The sequence below is a fragment of the Miniopterus natalensis genome, chromosome 6, assembly GCF_054644295.1.
Source record: "Miniopterus natalensis isolate mMinNat1 chromosome 6, mMinNat1.hap1, whole genome shotgun sequence".
Taxonomy (NCBI): domain Eukaryota; kingdom Metazoa; phylum Chordata; class Mammalia; order Chiroptera; family Miniopteridae; genus Miniopterus; species Miniopterus natalensis.
This window is the reverse complement of record NC_142086.1, coordinates 77,503,225-77,523,030: the sequence shown is the minus strand read 5'-3', so window position 1 is coordinate 77,523,030 and position 19,806 is coordinate 77,503,225. Positions and strand designations below refer to the sequence as shown.

The 19,806-nt window shown below is 38.7% G+C and overlaps 1 protein-coding gene across 2 annotated transcripts in view; it reads left to right on the top strand.

The window, feature by feature from the left end:
- The window catches only part of TMPRSS15 (transmembrane serine protease 15), a 92,038-nt gene that overhangs the window by 61,701 nt on the left and 10,531 nt on the right, over positions 1–19,806 (top strand). For both annotated transcript variants that reach the window (XM_087817926.1, XM_087817927.1), the window contains 5 exons: positions 3,031–3,141; positions 3,952–4,084; positions 12,796–12,891; positions 16,785–16,834; positions 17,002–17,176. In XM_087817926.1, coding sequence (XP_087674052.1) covers positions 3,031–3,141; positions 3,952–4,084; positions 12,796–12,891; positions 16,785–16,834; positions 17,002–17,176 — 565 coding nt within the window. The remainder of the gene's footprint in view (positions 1–3,030; positions 3,142–3,951; positions 4,085–12,795; positions 12,892–16,784; positions 16,835–17,001; positions 17,177–19,806) is intronic.

Genomic DNA, 19,806 nt, shown 5'->3' with positions numbered 1-19,806 from the left:
ACTAAATGAGGCAGGGCTACTGGAGACTTCATAAAAAGGAGATGGGGAAATTCAATTCTTAGCAATATTTCTTTTTCTCTCTCTCTATGAGCATAAAACCATCAGAAATAAGATTTCAGAGGCCGCAGAGAGTTAAACTTTCAGATTAAAAGACTTCTTAATGAAGCTGAGCTGCTCTATGTTGTTGCAAAGAATAAGAATCCTGCTCATGCATGTAAGGAAAATTTTGAAAGAGTTTATTTAGACATTTCAGAATTTATAATTTTTAGTCAGTTTAGTAACAATATATGACTTTGCCCCTTGGCGCATTTTTTTTTTCATTCAATGCATTCTTCTTACAGAAACAAGTTAATTTTTCTAGATTCCTAGGATATAACCATTAACATCTTTCACTAGAGCACAAAAGTGAATTATAATTTTCAAATCTTTATATATGCTTTTGTTCATATTTTAATTCAGATAAACTTCCATTCCACAAATATGTGCTTTTCCAATTAAATAAAGCTCGACTACACTAGTAAAAGAGTAAAATTATCAATCAATTTATCCCTTGTTAAATTACTGGCACTGAGAACATATTTTTAAAAATGATTTTAACAAACTATGAGAACAAAGTAATGAGATAATTTAAAAATAACTAGCAGTGACTAACATTCTATAAGTATATTAAGATATTTGATCACAGATATGTAATTAGGCTGTCAACTTTTTAAATAAATGTAATATATATTGAAGTACAGATCTTAAGTAGAATATAGAAATACAAACACATGTATACCTAGTTTTAAGCCTTCTGTTTTCTAAAGGAAAATTAACATTACAAAGATAAAGTATAAAGTTAATTAAAATATTAATGCTTGCCTGTATAATATTTAGGTGTCTTCATCCATTTATCATTTTACTAATCTGGTTTAAAAATATCTGTTCTTGAAACAAATTGATAATTACATTTACAAGAACCCCCTTAATAGTATTACATTTGATATATGTAATCAACTTCTCTCATGGGGCAAAAATTTGTAGAAATAAACAGCCAGGCCATGTCTTCCTTAAAATATTTTTTTATTAAGGTAACTTAGATTTGGGTTCAAAAATATAGAATTTTTCCAAGTTGAAAATAATGTATACAAATATCTCCAATTATTGTTGTGAGATACCCAGAGGAATGGATTAGCTATGATTTCTTATTGTTTATGCAGTTATCTGCGGGGAAAAAGAACACATCTGGCACCTGAAAGCAAGAATGTTAACTTAAAATTATCAGTAAAAAGGATGATTTTTAAACATTACTATTTTTGCTGTTAAGAATATTATTTAGTGAGCATTCAATGTATTCATATTGATATACTAAATACATTTTATTTTTTAAACTTACTTTCATGATACACCTAAGACATAAATAATAATTGTTCCCATTTGAACATATTCTCATATTAATTTATTTATTCAAAGTCAAAAACAAATAAAAATGAAATGGCTAAATTGAAGATCAAACCAAGGCCATATGATTACTAAGCCCACAGTTTAACCACTAATCAAATTCAAATAAGTAAATTTTATCTCCGTAATGCATAGAATCCACATATATTTTTCAAATCAATAGAGTTATCATCAGCCAGTCAGTTGCCTAGTTTAAAAATGTACTTTTTAAAGTTGTACTTTTAAAGATTGCTTTATATTGTGTCAACTCTATTACTAGGGTTTATACTGATTTTTGAGGTCTATCATTCATTTAATGTAAATCAGTTCACTTAACGTCTAACAAAATCTACAGATTTTCATTTTCGTGCCTAGCATTTAGCCATGCCCTGGGCATAGAAAGATAAAGAAACAAGGCATTATGGGCATTACCGCTGGCATATTGCAAATTCAGCTTAGAGCAGGGATCAAGAAAGCTCTCTTTTCTCCGTCTACTTTATTTCAAATCTCTTCCCTTTGCCAGTTGATTCAGGTATTAAATTTTCTTAACTGGGTCACGAAGACTCATCTTTAGATATTAAAATATACTGTCCAATACAGCATCAAGACTTTAATGCCATCTAATTCAAAGGAGTAGCTGCTGTTTCGTCTCCCGGCTCGGGCACGGAGCTGAGCCCCGGAGCTTAAGGCAAAGGGTGAAACGCTGTCCTAGGCTGTGCTCCACTGTCCTCTCCTCCCAGCGCCCCCGGCCCCCCGGTGCTGCGGGAGAGGCAGGCCGGCCGGCGCCACCCCAGATTCCCCGGCTAACAGTGGGGCCCGGCCAGGCCCTGGCTCCTTTGTAGAGCAGTGCGGGATTCTTGGAGGGTTCCTCTGTCCCGGCTCCCCGGGACTGCTTCACTGCAGGCATGGGTGACGCTCCTCCTAGGTGACCTGCCACACCCGGACTCAGCCCCAAGCCCCACCTCAGGCCCCATCCCTCCACGTCCTTGCGCTGGGGCCTGCACCCTGTCAGGCGGCCGGCACTCAGTGATCGCTCCCAGTGTCCACTGGCCAAGTGGAGGCCCATGCCCTGCCCTACACGTAGGTGAAATGCAGATTGTCTCCACCGCCACCCGCAGGGCAAGTGCCAGCCAACTTGCCAACTTCTGAGTTCACTGCTTGGAGGGTGAACATCAATCTTTTCTTATAGCGCTGTCTGCCCACAAACTGTAGGAACTAAAATCACCATTTCCCTTGAAATTTTTCACTATACTTAAGTTTAGTCTAATATTTTTCAAGAAGTGGTGCCTGTATGTTCACTTTGGGATGGAGGAATTTATTGAAGAAAGATTAATAAAGATCGTGAGGGAGGGGTGTGTCTTGCCCTGTGCCCTGCTGTCAAGGAGACGCTGTGGTTTCATCCACACTCTTCTGAAGTCACATCTCTGGCTTCGACACTCCTGTTTCTGAGGCATTATGAGCCACCAAGTGTATAGCCTCATTCAATAGCAAAGCTAGCTCAACCATGTGCTGTGTAAAAAGGTCGTTTAAAGCAACAGAAATGGGATGGCTACTCTGCAGTCATCTCTTTGTCATTTCTTTATCCTCTGCAATATATATTCTTTCCCGTAGAGCCCTGCAACGAAGACAGTTTTCAGTGTAAGAATGGAGAGTGTATCCCGCTGGGGAATCTCTGCGACAGTCTTCCACACTGCAAGGATGGCTCAGACGAAGCACACTGTGGTAGGTTTCTCTTTTAGGAAAATGCTTTGATCATGTTAGCGTCTAAATTTAGATTCTACAAATGTGAAGGGAAGATTATGAATGTGTTGCTCAGGGCATGTGTTGATGCTGTAGGGGATGAACATGTTCCAGTGAACTCAGCACCTCTACCCCTACTCTAGTTAGAAAAGTAAAAATGCAGTCCCCGATTATTTATGTTTTGTTTAAATTTACCACACTTAATAACTTTAAGTTTAGGACAACCTATATTTAGGTAGAAGGCATAAAATACCACCAAGAGACAATAGCCCACACGAGGCGCTCAAACACCACTCATTATATACTCTGGGCATTGCCTATGTATGGAGGCACACTCCTCTTTACTTATAACTGATTTTCTTAGACGTGGTTCTTGCATTCCTGTTCCTTCATTTTACCTACTACTCCTTCTGCCTTGAGTCTTCAAGTGGGTCCAGTCCCACTCCAGATCTCTGTAATATCATGAGTAATGGCTACTTTTACTATGTCTTGCTTTTGTTTCTGAGCAAATATTTAATGCTGCTTATTCTGTGCCATGCTCTGTAACTAAGTGCTATAAGGTAATCATAACATATAAGAATTAGCTCTATTTCATCCATGAGAAAACTGTTATATAAAGAGAAAAATTAAGTCCACCAAATTTGTGTTTTTAACTTAGGCCTTCCAACATACTCTTAAGAAAAATGACAATCTCTAAACTCTAAACATTAAGAACTTTGGACATTTATTTCAGAGTCCATCATTTACTTTTCTCAACTTAGGTCAAAATGACCCCATGTCTAATCTCTTTAGTGCGTCTCTTCAACGGCACCCTGAACAACAATGGTTTGGTGCAGTTCAGAATCCAGAGCATATGGCATGTAGCTTGTGCGGAGAACTGGACAGCCCAGATTTCAAATGATGTGTGCCAGCTGCTAGGACTAGGGTAAGTAATTCTGCTCAGCTATCTTTTTGAGATTTTCAGACTTTTTATTTGGTATCCAACTGGGCTTATTAAGATAGTTAAAATTTTGGGAAGCTATGAATTTAGAAAATACACATGAGCAAAAGGAAGAAAAAAATCTTGATTACCCCATTCTCAAAATATAACCGCTATGAATAGCTTTTCAATAAATGTGATATAAATATAAGTATATAGAAAATTATAAAATCACACAAACTAGTACATTATGCTATGTTTTACAGCCTTCTTATAAATGAGCATTTCTCATGTCATTAAATATATTCTACAGATTATTTTAAAGAAATTAAATATTTCATTTTATGCTATATCATAATATATATAACTAATCACAAGCATGCAGCGAACATATTTTTTCTATATCTTTGTAACATGTTTACAATAGGTTTTTTTATTTGTTTGTTTTTGAAAATTTGTAGCAATGTAATAGTTGTGAGAAAAGATATTCAAAATTTTAAGACTTTCCCAAGAAGAAGAATACAAGTGATAATTCCATATTAATGACTCACCAAAAAACTGTCATACTTCCCAGTCTAATGTCATGATATGTTACATCAAATATAAAGTTCACCGTGATCATTATTTACCTTCCTATCAGTCATAGCACTATATTATTTACAGTTTGGCTTCTCATATTAAACTATGAAGTTTATAAATATAAGAACCATGTCTATTTTATCCATTATTGTATTGCTAACATCTAGACAGCCTTATCTTAAAATGTAAGTGCTAAATAAACACTTGTTCAAGCAGTAAATAATTCATTATATATATGTATAATATGTGCATGTAAATGTAGGTATATCTATTTATCTAAAGGTATGTCAAAAGTTGTCCATTATGTCATTTTTTTTTCTGTCCTGAACTGAGAAATGATTTTCTAATTTATTCTAAAAGATTACATAAAATTACAAAGGAAAATAATTTCAGTTCATATGCACCCATGCTCTGAGCAATTGGCAATTATCTCAATTATTCCTAATTCATCAAAATCAAACATAATTGATTGCTTTCCTTATAATAAGGAGCCTTTCTTTCTAATTGAGTAATAATTCACATAACAGTCTTCATGCTATACACAGGTTTTCAAAATTTATTTTTAAATGATTATTTTTTTAACCCCAAACATATTTTCCACTGGAAATACCATCAGTATAATGGTTGGGTCTTAGTGTAACCCATAATAGCTGCTTAATTTCTAGTAGACTGGGAGAGTTATATTGTGTATTATTGACAAGTGCCTAGCAACCACACAGAGATATCTTACAATAGGAAAATGTGTTGAGGTTCTAGCCAGAGTGTCAAAAATGCTCCGTAACTTCTTGCAGTTGGATTGAAAGCTGTCAACTCCCTTTACCTCCTAAAATGCTGTTCATTTAGAGTGGGAACTCCCCAGCTCGAAGCCCCATTTAAGGGATGTCAGGCTCAATAGAAAGTCAATTTCTATCAAGAGGCAAAGGGAGGCAGTGAGTTTTATCACCCATTATATAAAAAATCATCAGTTTGGTCTGTGCCTATTAGTTGGAAACTTCCTGCACTTTGTATATATTACCCGTGTTATACATTGTACCTTGTATTATAACAAGAACCCTTTCCACATGGGGGGCTTTGAGACACAGAGTCTTGAAGGCAGGTGAGCTGTAGGGAATAATACTACTTTGATGAAGAGTCAGCCAAACACTGAAGATGACAGTTGTGTTTATCAACACTGCAGGTAAAGCACGGGGTAAGTGGCATTGGTTCCAGGTTCCCACTTTAAAGCCGATTTTAGTTTGATGGTGAATTCATACGGGGAGGCCTGGGAAGCCATTTGCTTCCACTATTAGGGTCGCCAGTAAGACTGAGGGGCCGTTTTATAGACTCGGGAATGTAGTGAAGAGTCGGCTAAGGGACTGGCCCCTCGACCTTGCTCCCACGATTGATGGATCCGAATGACAGGTACACTGGGCTTTCACCGCACAGGGGCTCGTGATCCAATCCCCCACCCTTCTAAACAACGCTGTATGATTATAAACGAGTTTTTCTGCTGTGGTTTGTGAATCTGAACCAAATTGCTTCCTGGAGGACATGTGGGATTAAGATGAGTCATTTACAAAGATCAAACGATCAACACCTTCTTTGACAGAAGGTTTTTTTCAGTGAATCTGAATGAAATATGTGGGGTCGTAGCATAATGCTGATTCCTACAATTGCATGAGAGAATGTATTGGAAGGGACACATACCTTTTATTATTTTTAATGGTTGCTAATATAAATATGTTATTTTGGTTACCCCCAGATCAGAAATCTAAGCGTTAGCAATGATACCGTGTCTGTCCCCTGGGTGAATAAGACATTGTTTCTGCTACCGATGGGGTGGAGATAGTCACATAAATAGATCATTACAATATAATGTGATAAAGCCAGTGAGCTACAGGAGAACCTACCCAATTTGTGCGTGTCAGGAAAGGCTGTCTAGAAATTGGCCTGAGCTGCGGGGGTGACAGCCAATTCCGCACAACTGTGTACTGTCTATTTACATGTTTTCCCCCAGCCAGGTTTCACTCTCTAGTTCACTGACCTCATTTCCTATGAATCACAGTCCTTCCATCTGGAGACTGGGACAAAGAACTAGATTTTTTAGTGAATGTAAAGCAAGCAGTCCATCCCACTGCCTCCGAGGCAATGTTTTTGATGAAGGTCAGGCACTGGCTTTCTTCAGAAATGAGTCAGGTAATCTCTGCGAAGACTTTAATCTTTGGGCCTGCACTTATTAAATAGTCCCCATCGTGCCCCGGTAATTGAAAGAAAGTTATAGCCTTAATGAGAATTTGTCTGGGCTGGCACATGGTAATGCAGAGGAGACTCAGCGAGTTTAAAATGATGTGTTTGGTACCCTGGAAAGTAATTTAGGAGTCAATTTATTAAAAAGGCACTGTGGTCTCTCAAGATTATTTATGCAGATAGGCTACAAAATGCAATCCCCCAAAGGTCCTAGTAAATCGTACGAGGCAGATTTCATCAACCTTCCCTTTTTAAAAGGAAACATTTCCATTCCCTGCCATTGATAGCATGCATAAGTAAAAAGAGCTTTGAACAACGTTTCCATGTCTCTGATCAAAGCATGAAAGAAAACATTTTACACTGATGCCGGAATAAGTGTTCAAGACACTTAGACTAGTGATTTCTAAAGTGATAAGTGTAGTTCTTAGAGAAGTGCCTCCCCTGTCCCTTACCCAGTGAATGAACGACGCAGCTGACTTGCTCTGCTAAGCCATTAAAAACCAGCAGTCATTTTCTCTTCTAAAAAAAGTGTTTCCAGCTGCTCAACTTGTAAATAATGCCGTATATTCTATGAAACCAGGGGCAATTTTGATTAAAACTGCTAAAATTGAATATACTTTCTTTTTACTTTCCTTCCATTTTTCCTTCTTTCTCCTTCCCTTGTTTTTTCTTTATTTTTTGCTCCCTTCCTCATGTCCTTCTCCTCATTTCTCTCTTATTTCCTTCCATTCTCTCATCTTTTTTCCGCCCAATAACCTTATCTTTTCAAAAGAAAGGGGAGTGATTTATAACAAAAGTATATGCAGTAAGAATAACAGCGTATTAGGTGAAAATAATTTCCAAATGGATAAAAGGGCAAATCTGTAAAACACTCGGAGTAAGCATAATTACTAATATTTGTAGCTGAGATTTCTGGAAACCCAGGCAAAAAAGAAAACAGTAAAAGTCACATGACTTTAATTCTGATAAGATACATGCTACCAGTTCCATAGGGAAGACAGAGTTCTCCGGACACCAAATTCTAAAGGAAATGTTGCACGCGTGTCCTTAGAGAGTAATAACGCACTGGAAAAATGCGCGCAGGGAGAAAACCTGGCATATGTGGAGGGGTAGGTCCTATGCCTCCTCAACGATAAACTCCAGTGGCAGCTGAGAAAACAACGTCACAAGTTGTATGAGAGCGGGAGATAATTCACCCACTCTACCCTCTTTTAGTTCTCTGGCTGGACTAGTTATAATATAATAAAATTGACACAAGACTGGATTAACAGGAGAGAGAAAAGCACAATTTAATGCATGTGCACAGTAGAGTCACAATGCGATGCTCAGATCGTGAAATGAGGCTCAGGGAGGTGGAAAACTAGGCACCTTTCTGTACTTTTTAGACAAAGCAATAAATGCGTGAGAAATGGACGAGAGCAAGTCAGTGCTCGTGGGAAGGAGCCTAAGCAGGCGTGGGAATTCCTCAGGAGGGAACCTAAACGAAGTCTGGGCGCGGGTAGTAAATTAGTAAAGATGTCCGAGGGTGGTTCATACAGGCTTTTGGGCTCTGGGTTTGACAACTCTTGCGATAAGCTTGTCTCTCGGTCCTTCCGAAGCGGGAGGCCACCTCGCACGGACCCTTATTTCCTGTTTTTTGGGGACAGAGGAGGGTCAGAGAGCTCTTCCTGCTCTTGCTGCTTCTCGGGTGATTTTAGTCCAAAATAACCAACATGCTGTTGTGGCATGTCGTGGGGCAGCCCACCCCGGGCCCCAACAAAATGAATCAAGGATATAGGACAAGGGATTAAAACCAGGCTGTCCAAGATGTTGTCCATGGATCCTGTCTCTGACAGTCTCCCCTAGGTTTCACTTCTTTCAGCCACATTTTGGGTAGGAGATGCCAAGCGTCTGTTTCCTTCCTAAAACCATTGCATCCGTAAGAGAACAAGGAACAGCTACAGATGGGCCCATTCGTTTCCCTCTTGCACCAAGGAGAAAATCGATTAAGTGAAGATCATTTCTTCTATTGGCATTTCTCTTCTTCTGTGTGTCACAGAATTTTTAAGAGTTGAGGTCAGAAAAATCTAAAATTTATTAAGCTTACCTGTTTGCTGAAAGCTATCACAGTGCTGGGCGAGCGTTAGATGTGCTGCTATAAATGTGGCAAATGAAGAAGCAGTTGTAGTTTAGAGGCATCCATTTCAGTCCGTGTTTAATGAACAGCACACATGTCCCAAATCTCCTAGTGGGACTCTCCCCATCCTTTGCCTTAAATCCTTTTAATTCACTGATCCCCAGCCTATTAAAATGCTCTCCCTTACCTTCTGTTCTGCCAAATCAATCCTCTCCTTTCCCTCCAATCTGAAAAGGAAAGTCCATTCTTCTCAAAAAAAATTCTTTTCCGGCCAATCCCACCTGGCTCAGTTCATTACTTAAACCTCTTGGGAGTGTGAAATGAGCTGCAGCGCCTGGCTGCCGCATTTACAGGATTGGTTATTTTTTTAGCTTTAATGTGTCTAAAAGATTTAAGCATCCCTACCTAAGCTCCTGCTTTAGGGAGGAATTCTTATCACAGCTAACAGTCTGAGGAGGGAGACAAAGAGAGAAACCTAAGCAGGGCCTGAGAAGAAAGGCAGAAGGTTTAATACCGTGCAAGATGCCTTGGGATAGCCTTCTTTCTTTCCCTAAATTCATCTGTGAGTATACGAGTATTTTTATACTCAGTATACAACCTCTCACATAATAATAGTGAGCTGCATCTATGTGCTTTTATTCTCACGTAGAATAGGTTTCCCTGAAGCGAGGGGAGCTCTTTGAAGGTGCACAACCTATACAAATGGTAATAAAATTTAGATATAGGTAGTCAGGAGTCATTAGCATGTCAAAAAGGCAATGCTCTCTGGGCTTTTCTATGTGGCACCAAACTTCTGATTTCCAGCAGCTGTGCAAATACGTGATAGAGTTATCTAAATCTGCAGAGCTGGAACCAGTTTCCAGGATTTAAAATATGCCAACTCTAGTTGTAAACTGGACAGAGTGCCTCTCTAAAAATTAACAACTAATTTCCTTGCAAGAAAAAAAAAAAAAAAAAAAAAAACCGAGGCAGGAACTCAGTTGCATTTTTATATTCACAGAGCTTCTCTCTTAATTTAATTTTTCAGTTGTTCTAAGATTTTGTTTTTTAAAAACAGTAACAGCATAAAATTGCTAACCCCTTAGTTTGCCAAGAACATTTAAAATATAGTTTTATTATCTCCATCATTTATTAACATAAGAAATACTTTGTTGTAAACGTTTTCTGCCACTTATATTCTGTTTGCTGTGAATACAAACTGGAATAAATTGTGTTCAGTACAAAAAAGGATGAGTTGAACTTGGCAGGATTTCAAAGGCAGGTAGTCTGTCTCAAATTCCCAATTCTAATATCCAGTGCTGACACCAGGAAATGTTCATATGAACTGAGAGCCTATATACACCACTCCTAGGTTGCTGATAGCCATATTTCCTACACAAATTTAATTATGTGATTGCTTCATAAGTTTTTTTCCAAACAAAGGTTTTGTCTAAGTCTAAATAACCCAAAACAACATATCTGTACCATTAACTGCAGTCTATTTTCTCATGTAAAGTTTGAGACTAAAAATGTAGAGAAGACAATCTCAGAATATAAGATAATATTTTTTCTGGTAGATGAAACTCCCCTGTCATTTGGGGAAGCGAGGTTCTTGGGGTGGAGCTGAAATAAGAATTTTCGGAAGCCCCCACAGAAAGGTGGTGTTTGGAAGAAGGCTTTATTTGCATAAAGTTACATTTTTCAGGTTGCAATGTTCCATTTCCCCCAAGCCAGTCCTGGAAGAGGGGCAACTGGGGTTCAGGAAAGGCAGAAACAGGGCCCGTGCCCAGAGTTTCCGTTCCATGTTGCAGCCGAATGTAGTTCAATATTCAGGTCAGATTAAAGTCCATCAGTTCATGTGTGGAGCCCAACATGGCCCTATGGATGACTACTTGAGCATTCTAGGGTAGAAAAATTAGCATTTACTAAATTCTTTATTCTTTAAATACATTCTTTATTTACTATGTTCTTTATTCTTAAAGCTTCATATCTAGCCTTCCTTTATCTGGAATGGGCTTATGGTAAAAATATACCTGCCAATCTCATCCCAGGGCAATGCCAGTGGTAGGTGTATAATAAATAGATACTAGACAAAAACTGATTTATAAATAATTTTTCAATATATTTTCAGTTTAATTTTGTCCAGATTTCATTTTACATTTCCAGAGAAATTAATGCATCCCCCTCAAGGTCTATCTCAAAAGAGATAGCCAAGGGATGGAATAAAAACAGCTAGAGATAATGGGAGCATCTTAAATCCACATCTCTGAGGTAGATTTACCCAAATAACAACAATATCCAAAATATAATCGAATTTCCAAAACCACTTACTGAGCGCTTATGCTCAGGGCTTCACGTCTTATGTTATTTAATCCTCACAGCAACCCTATAAGGTTAAAACCATCATTGTATCTCCATTGTAAAGGTGAGGAAACAAAAGAAGCTACTGGTTGAGAATTTGTGTTACCGAGCTACTCGTAGGGCCAGGGTTTTAACCCCATAGTCTGGCTTAAAGCTCAAGCCTCTTAGCCACAACTCACATTATAACCATTAAATCAATCTTTGACCATTAATTGTAGTACTAATCATTTCTTTTAAAACCTTGATAAAATTTGCAATAAAATAAAATCCAATATTTCAAATGACAAAAATTAAAAGAAGTGCAAGAGACTAAATTCTGAGACATTAATGATAGACTCCGCGGCTCCAGCTCTCTGGTCAGTGAGTGAAGGGTACAGGACAAACACTTTCCGTTTTTTTAAGTCATTTTTTCACCTGAAAGAGAGAGGAAATATCCTCTACCAAGGTTTTCTTCTCTTGTTGATCGTGACATCTATGAGTGTGCCTTGGAAATTCCCGCACAGATAGAAAGGGGGAGTGTTGGCTTTTGAAGAGGCAATGGGTGGGTCCATGGTGCTACCAGAAAAGGTAGGCACTGCCTCACCTCCCTGCTAACCAGAGAAAGCAGGAATCCGGATGTCTGCAGCCTGAAGGCATCGTTTTATATGAAAATCAAAATCTGGAATTAATAAAAGGCCGAAAACAGGGTTAGGCATTGAGAAGCTGAGAGTCTAGCTGAGCCTCAGGAAGAGTCAGGATAATTGAGAGAAATTATCTCACAGTTGAGAGCACAGATGTGACAGATTTTCAGGGAAAAGAAACACTAGGGATTGAATGGCTTCTGTCACATGGAGTTATCTCCATCCCATTCTGGCTCACCAGGTGACACTTGGAGGTCCAAGGTGCATACTTTCTTTTTCAGAGCAACACATAACTTCTGGCTTTAAATTAGGGCTTGTTAGGTTTTGAATTGAATGAACTATGAAGGACACAGCAACATCTGGAATGGTAAACACAGAAGTTTTCCTTTATCTAGATTGCTCTTTGGCAAACATGCATTTTTTAAAGGATGAATTTCACTTGATGGGAACAAAGTTTAATAAATATGATGCAGCGATTCAGTGAGGTAGTCATTAAAATTGATCACCAAAGAACCTATTGGACAATATACATAAGGCAAATGAAAAAATCAGACACCCAAGTTATACATACACCGATTTTAACTTTGTTAAGCACGCAAACAAGAACTTGAGGCATTTAGCAAAAATTCAAGTTATATCTATGTCATTATGGGTAATTTTACTAATTTGTACCATCTTTTAGATAGCATAACACTTGAAGTTTTGTATTAAAATGTTAATTTCTTTGTATGGAATTCCATAATTTCTTTCAATGTCCACAGCATTGAATAACTACAGTTTAGTTTCTGGTTTTTTATTTGTGTTTTTGCTTTATCTATATGTGTGTTTTTCCCTAGGAATGGAAACTCATCAATGCCCGTTTTCTCTACTGGAGGTGGACCATTTGTAAGACTAACCACAGCGCCTAATGGCAGCTTAATACTAACACCAAGGTGGGTCCCAAAATCTGTTCTTGGACAAATAATACACAAACTGGAAAGAAGAGAGATTTTGAAGCCAATCAGATTTTAATTCCATCACACACTAGCCACGTAAACTTGAAAGTTATTTAACTTTTTATTCTTCAGGTAATCTCAGTCTCTCATCGATCCTATGCGATAACATTGCCTAACCCCCATATAAATGGTAAGACAGTCAAATAAGATATAGTCTGTTAACTGTTCCGCACACTGACAGCGATCCAATAAGTTCTAATTCCACATCCCTGTAATCCTTACCCTCAGATTCATAAGCAAGTAAACCCCGTTGAAAGAAACTATGGGAGTGAGATAAATCGGCCCAGTGTGGCTCCGATGAAGAAGCCAAGTCAGCTGTGGTCCGTAAGGGCAAAGAGGAGCGTCACCGCCGTCTTCTCTCTGCCTTGGCAGACAGGGCACCGGAGGCTGTCCAGACTTCTAGCTCTGCCAGTTTCTTTTGCTCTTTAAAATCACTTTTATAGCTCTTACTGATATTTTATGAAGCGACATTCTTTTCTTATTCGAAGGTCTCTTTTAGCTTAGTTTATATCATTTCCCCTGTTTGAGCCTTAATAGTAACTTTTGTTGAAATTGACTTTTGAATCTCGCAGTTCCATTAAAGGCCGGCTGTGGGTGGGAAAATAACTGCCGGACGAAGCCATAGCTACAGACAAGGGTTTCAGATGCCATTGCTGGTGCCTTAGCTTGTAGTGTTTTGTTTAATAAACTTAATGGTGAAAATGAAATTATAAAAGGATCCAGCTATTCATGAAAAGTTACCATTTCCGTGAGGCCACCCAGTAACACAAACTGATAAAGGAGTATTTTTCGTACCAAAGGACTCTGCAATGGAATGTTTTATATAAATCTTTGTGGGGCCTTGAGGTTGAAGCCAGCAGACTTATAGATTTCCCTTGTATAAGGCAGGTCTAAATTTACATTACCGTTGCAGATCTTGAGCAGCCTGCACATTGAGAATTTCTTTTATTGATATCTTATATACACTTAAATGATAAAAAGAACAAAGGGCAAAATGATAAAAAAAAAATTCATCTTCATTAGATGCATGTTTCAGAGAAAAACTAAGATATTCTATGCATATCAACAAAATGCCAGTATCATCTTACCTTGATGTCCCTATTGTGTGTGTTTATGTTATTTGAAAGGGACACCATTTACAGACATAGATCCCAACCTTTCATAACATTATGAGCCAGAGAGGTCCTTAATTTCTGTCTCGATTAGCCATGTTATATGGGTTAGTGAAAATCAGACATACGTACATTTATTTAACGAGGTAATTTTTTTATGTATGTATTTAGTTATTACATTTATTGCCCTGTGAAACCTGGTGTTTTTGAAAACACCCTTGCTTGCACTAGTGGTTGTGATAAAAAACGAGGGAAGGAAGGAAATGGCGAAGATCATTCCCCCAGCTCTGAAAACCTACGGCCCTGTATCCTCACCTGCTCCTCACGCTGTGCGGCCCACCAAGGGTCAGGCTCCGACTTCCCGGCCCTGGGGAAGGCCGCTCGCTCCCTGAGGCGCCAGCAGTCTGACCTGACCTAACTGACACGCACGGGCCACACAGCCGCCAGCACGGACCTCCCCGTCTTCCAGTTCTTCACACCACCTCAGGCGCGGCCCTAGCAGTCGGAGAAACTTTGACAATATAAATTGATTGACTCTGTGTTCTAAGCATGGAGCTAGATACAGGACACAGAGTGCTGATCAAACACTTTAATGAATGCCTGTCGTGTGGCTGACACCGTGGCAGGAATATTACAGATTTTATTTCCAGTCCATGCAAAAGCTCTGCGGCATAGGCCATGTTGCTTCACTAGCAAGGCGAGGAAACAGAAGCCCGGTGTGGATAACTAGCCGCCTTGGACAAGTTTACGAAGCCTGCAGGCAACATGGAGAGTCTAAGCCAAGGCGGCCTGCTCCAAAACTCTTTACCGTTTCCCTCTGCTGCGCTGTCTTCTCAATTCCCCAAAGCCACAGCTCACGTTCAACAGCAGTTCTGGGAAGGAGAAAGAAAGAAAAAGTGCAGGTTTTTCAACAACAAAAAGGCCATGTTGTTAAGCTTATATTGGAAGAGAAATGAGTTCATGCCATCAATAGGACAGAAAGAACCCCATCTATTTCTATCACAGCGTCGCTCCCACGGGGCTGAGAGAAAGACAGGATCGCGGCATTGTCTTTCCTCCTGTCCCCAGGGCTAGCCTGGTTCCCACTGCACTGCCCAAGGCCAAGGCAGTAATTCTGTTTCTCTCCAATCTCTCTAAATATACCTGGACGAAGACTGCATTCACTGCTCATTCTGACCACAGGTTCAGCAACTCACTCCTCTGTACTGAGACACTGTGCGTGTGTGCGTGCGTGTGTGTGTGCACAAAAATTTTTGACTAGTCAAAATGCGTGGAGAATGCAGTGTAAGGTTCAGTTTAATTTTCTCGTTAACTATCAAGTTAACCAGAAACTTTTCCTTGCTTACTAAAAAATAACTCATCAGTTTTATACATACCAGAGAGTATTAAGCATTTTCTAATATCTAAGAATGATGAACTATTTTGAATGTGGATTTTCACTGGTAAGTACTATAGATGTAGAAAGAGTGAGGATAAAACTTGACACATCCCAGAAATTACTTCTTACCCAGCGATGAGTCGATAACAGAAGGGGAGTTAACTGATGGTTCTTTGTTGAATGTTTCGGTATACCTATATCTAGATAGATATACGTACGTGCATATTGCTTATTAATAAAATATAACTATATTTTCTTATATTTCTATTGAAATTATCTTCTACTCTAAAGGATAGGTCAATCAGACCACATGAACGCATGTGGTTTCAAATTAACCTTACCATGTATTTTTCAGAAACACTGATTTCCTTTGGTTGTACTTAAGATCTCATATGGATCTAGGGTCTTATTTTGTGTGTTTTGCTTTGTTTTTTCCTAAAACTTCAAGCACCTAAACAACATGAATAATAGACGTAGTTAAGTATATAAATAGAAATCATTAAAATGATAGGTGTGTGCATGTGTGTGTTTTAATGTGACTAATATCTGCAGTGGCTGCTTTAAGAACTATCAGGACAAGTGCTTTAATTCCTTGTATTAGACTGATCTCTAGTGGTTGGTAAGTATAACACATTTTAAAACATTTTTTGTTTGTTTAAAATCAAATCTTGGCTTTGAGTAAAGTTGGCATTCCAAATATTTAAACAGGTGTTGAGCTTTTAAAGTATTTATGACTGCACTTCATTTGCTGTTTATATGTTTACCTCCCTTGAAAGCAGGACCTGTGATTAATTCATCACTGAATTTCCTGCATGGAGTTCACAGTCTCACACACAGAGGGAGGCAGTGACTGGTCTGATAGGAATATAGAGGCATATTCTGTATTATAGAATGATGAAATCCGAGGTTGGTTCAAGCAAAGGAATAATGGCTGTCATTTATTGAGTGTTCACTGTGTATAAGGCACAATAATATAAAATAATTTTTACTTTTCAGAAAATTTCAGTAAAGTAAGTAGCATTGTTCCCATTTTATGGACGACAAAAGGTAGTCTCAGGGATACTGAGCAACTTACCCAAATCATGAAGTGTAAGCGGTAAAGGACACAAGCCCAGCTCTATTCGACTTTAAACTGAGGATTTTCTGCTCTGTATTTCAGCCTCCCCACATTTCCTATATGATACTTACATTTAAAAGTTAATTTAAAATGGGAAACATCTGTAATACTGTTAACAATTTTTTTAAGTTCATTTAACTAAAAAAGGCAGGATAATCTACAGTATGTTATGCTTTAAAACTGTTAGGTGCATAATTTCTGAAATATAATTGTTCTATTGCAGTAAACAGTGTTCACAGGATTCACTGATTCTGTTACAGTGCAACCCTAAACGTAAGTAAATATTTTGTCATGTTTTCTTCCAAGCATTTAATGTAAAATTCTGACTAGAGTTGGTATGTCCCCTGAAGTTATTTTGTAATGATCTACTCAATTTTCATGATCAGAGGAGATCCACCAAAATGCAATAGATTTTTTTTTTTCTTCAATTATTTTAATAGCATGTGGGGAAAAAATGGTGGCTCAAGCAGTCAGCCCAAAGATCGTTGGAGGAAATGATACCAAAGAAGGAGCCTGGCCCTGGCTCGCTGCCCTCTATTATAACGGCAGACTGCTCTGTGGCGCTTCTCTCCTCAGCAACGACTGGCTGGTGTCTGCGGCCCACTGCGTGTATGGGTGAGTGTGACGTCACAGTGTCCCTTCCCAAGTGGATGGCACAGCAGACACTGAGCATCCCGTTTCGGGCAGCCTCACGAATCCATCTCGTCAGGGAAATCTTCCTGCTGTTCATGACATTATAAACTCTCCAAACATTTTCCCATTACAATCACTTATAAAATGAAGTTCAATTAAAAATCATTCTACATTAGATATTTGTATCAAGTGTTATGTTTCCTACATACATCATAATTGAAAAGTAGGCATTTATTAGTACCTAATGTATAAATTGTACTGGCTATCATTAAATCAGGCCAATATTTATTGTCAGCAAATTGTTAGCATCAAAAAAGGCCTCTAGTTACAAATAAATTGCGCTCTAAAAATTTGTGTCGTCTAAGGACTTAATTATGGGTCAGGATAAAAATGTTTACTTAGTTCTCAAGTCAACTCTACTTTGATGCTACCCATAACTAAAACTTAGAACTAACGCCAAATATCTAATTCTTTTTTTCCTTTTGTACCACGACAAAATGCATGTTGAATTCTAGGGTTTACTCTTCCTCTAGCAGCAGCCATTTGTTCCCAAAGCAATGCCACAGGAGAAAACAGAGTGGGTGGGGAGGGGGCAGGGAGAAAGAGAAAACACTCCTGGGCACGGCCACTTGTTAATTCTCTCCTTCTGCATGAAAGAAGGATCATCTTTAGGTAATTCCCTTCCAACACTTCCGAACTGGATAAAATAAAAAGCTGGCTTCCTCATAGAAAAATTCATAAACCCTGACGTAGGGCGATTTCCTGGCCCTAAGTAGAAGACGACTCCAGAAAATGTCCTTCTCTGTGAGGGTTACAATGAGCCTCTCCTGAGGGCATCCAGGTTCCCCGAGGAAAAACCATGTGTGTTCAGAACAGAAGATGCAGCCGTAGTTAATAAAATGAAAAGACTGAACTCCCTACCAACACAAGCATTGAAAGTTCTTGGATAGATGGAAACAGATAGTCACACAGAAGGTTTTGGAAGTTGTTTGGGAGATAGGGAGGGCCAGAGAGAATGTGTATTAAAGGATTGACTCTACGCCTAAACACCCATCCTATGGAGTGAGGGTAAATTCGAATTCATGATCCTAGGGACTTGGAAATGAGGACCTTCAGCGGGACCACAGGTTGGCCAATTACCTGAGCCTCCGTGGAACTGTCCGTGGTGCTGACCACGTGCATCTAAAGCTCTGATTCTTTCTGAACCTTTCAACTCAGTGACTAGGCTATAGCCTCTCCCATATCTAGCGTGCAGTTTCTTGATTTTGTTGCATCCTGATAAATTATATTTTAATCTGTTTTCAACCAGCATATAACAAACATCCATAGCAGTCAATGTCCCCATTCCCTGCTAAACATGACTTTTAACTTTTACCTGTATATACTCGATGCCTTGGGCATGTCACAGATGGTAACCTATATCCTAACTGTACCACAAGTAAAAGGCAGATTTAGCTAAAGATTCGGTGTTTTCTGTTGCACAAAGTAGGTCTTAGTAAGTTAGCAATCTCCTGTATTAACTTGGGACTTGGTAAATCTGTCTGTTTGATGTTCTTGCAGAACATATCCTTTCTAAATGTCAACCAGGCTTGCAGTAATTTTAGCAACATCTTTCAATTATCTGCCTTACAGATGTACTTACTGAAGGTCAGTGATACCAATATTATATTCTTTACAAACCACGAATACATGAAAAGCAGTTTCACCTAATATCAACACATGTTCAGTCACATAGGACATAAAATCTCTTTTCACACAGTTTCATTCTGAGCACAAGCAAACAAAGGTAAGCTATAACAGAATCGTGATTAATTCCAACTTATTCTCGCCACACTTGCATCTTACCTCTCTTCAGCCACTCAGAGACAGTATTTCTTCTTTCTCTAGTTGCCAAGAACTCCAGTTTCTGCTTTCACTTCATGCTTCTGACCAACCAGTTTCTAGTATCATTTTAGATATTTGAAAAACATATTTTTAACAGTTTACCAATATTACTGCCTATTTGTCTTTAAAAAATCTTCACGGCAGTGAAAAGCTTAATTTCCTAATATCTAAAAGGAAGAACCCAAAACAAGCAACTTACTGAAGTCATACTACACAAATGACTTGTCCTCAGTGTGAACCTGCTCCGTTCCAGGTGTTTGAACCTGCAGGTGGTTAAACGGTCTAACTGGACAGCTCTTCTCTGTCTACATTCTTATTGTCCCCACTGCGATTCCCACCCAACCTCAGTGTTCCCGGATGACCCTAAATATCCCTGTGCCTGTTGTTTCTCTATCACTGACTTAAAAGAGAGATTTTGAAACTATGGGCCAATTTTGTTGTGGTTTAAAGGCAAGGTTGCCTTTGAGCCAGAGGACAGGGATTTGATCCTACCTATGTGACTGATCTCATGTGACTTAGCCTCCCTGTGTTTCAGTATCATCACCTGGAGGGTGTTTATATGGTATCTGCCTCCTAAGGTGACTGTCAGGGAAAAGTAAGATGCTGCATTACTTTTGCATACTGTAAATATAAATGTGCAATAAAATTTTTTATTGTGCCACTCTTCCTGCCCCTGAAAGGTCCATTAAAAAGGAATCTAAGTCTTGCCCAAGAGACACTATGCATAT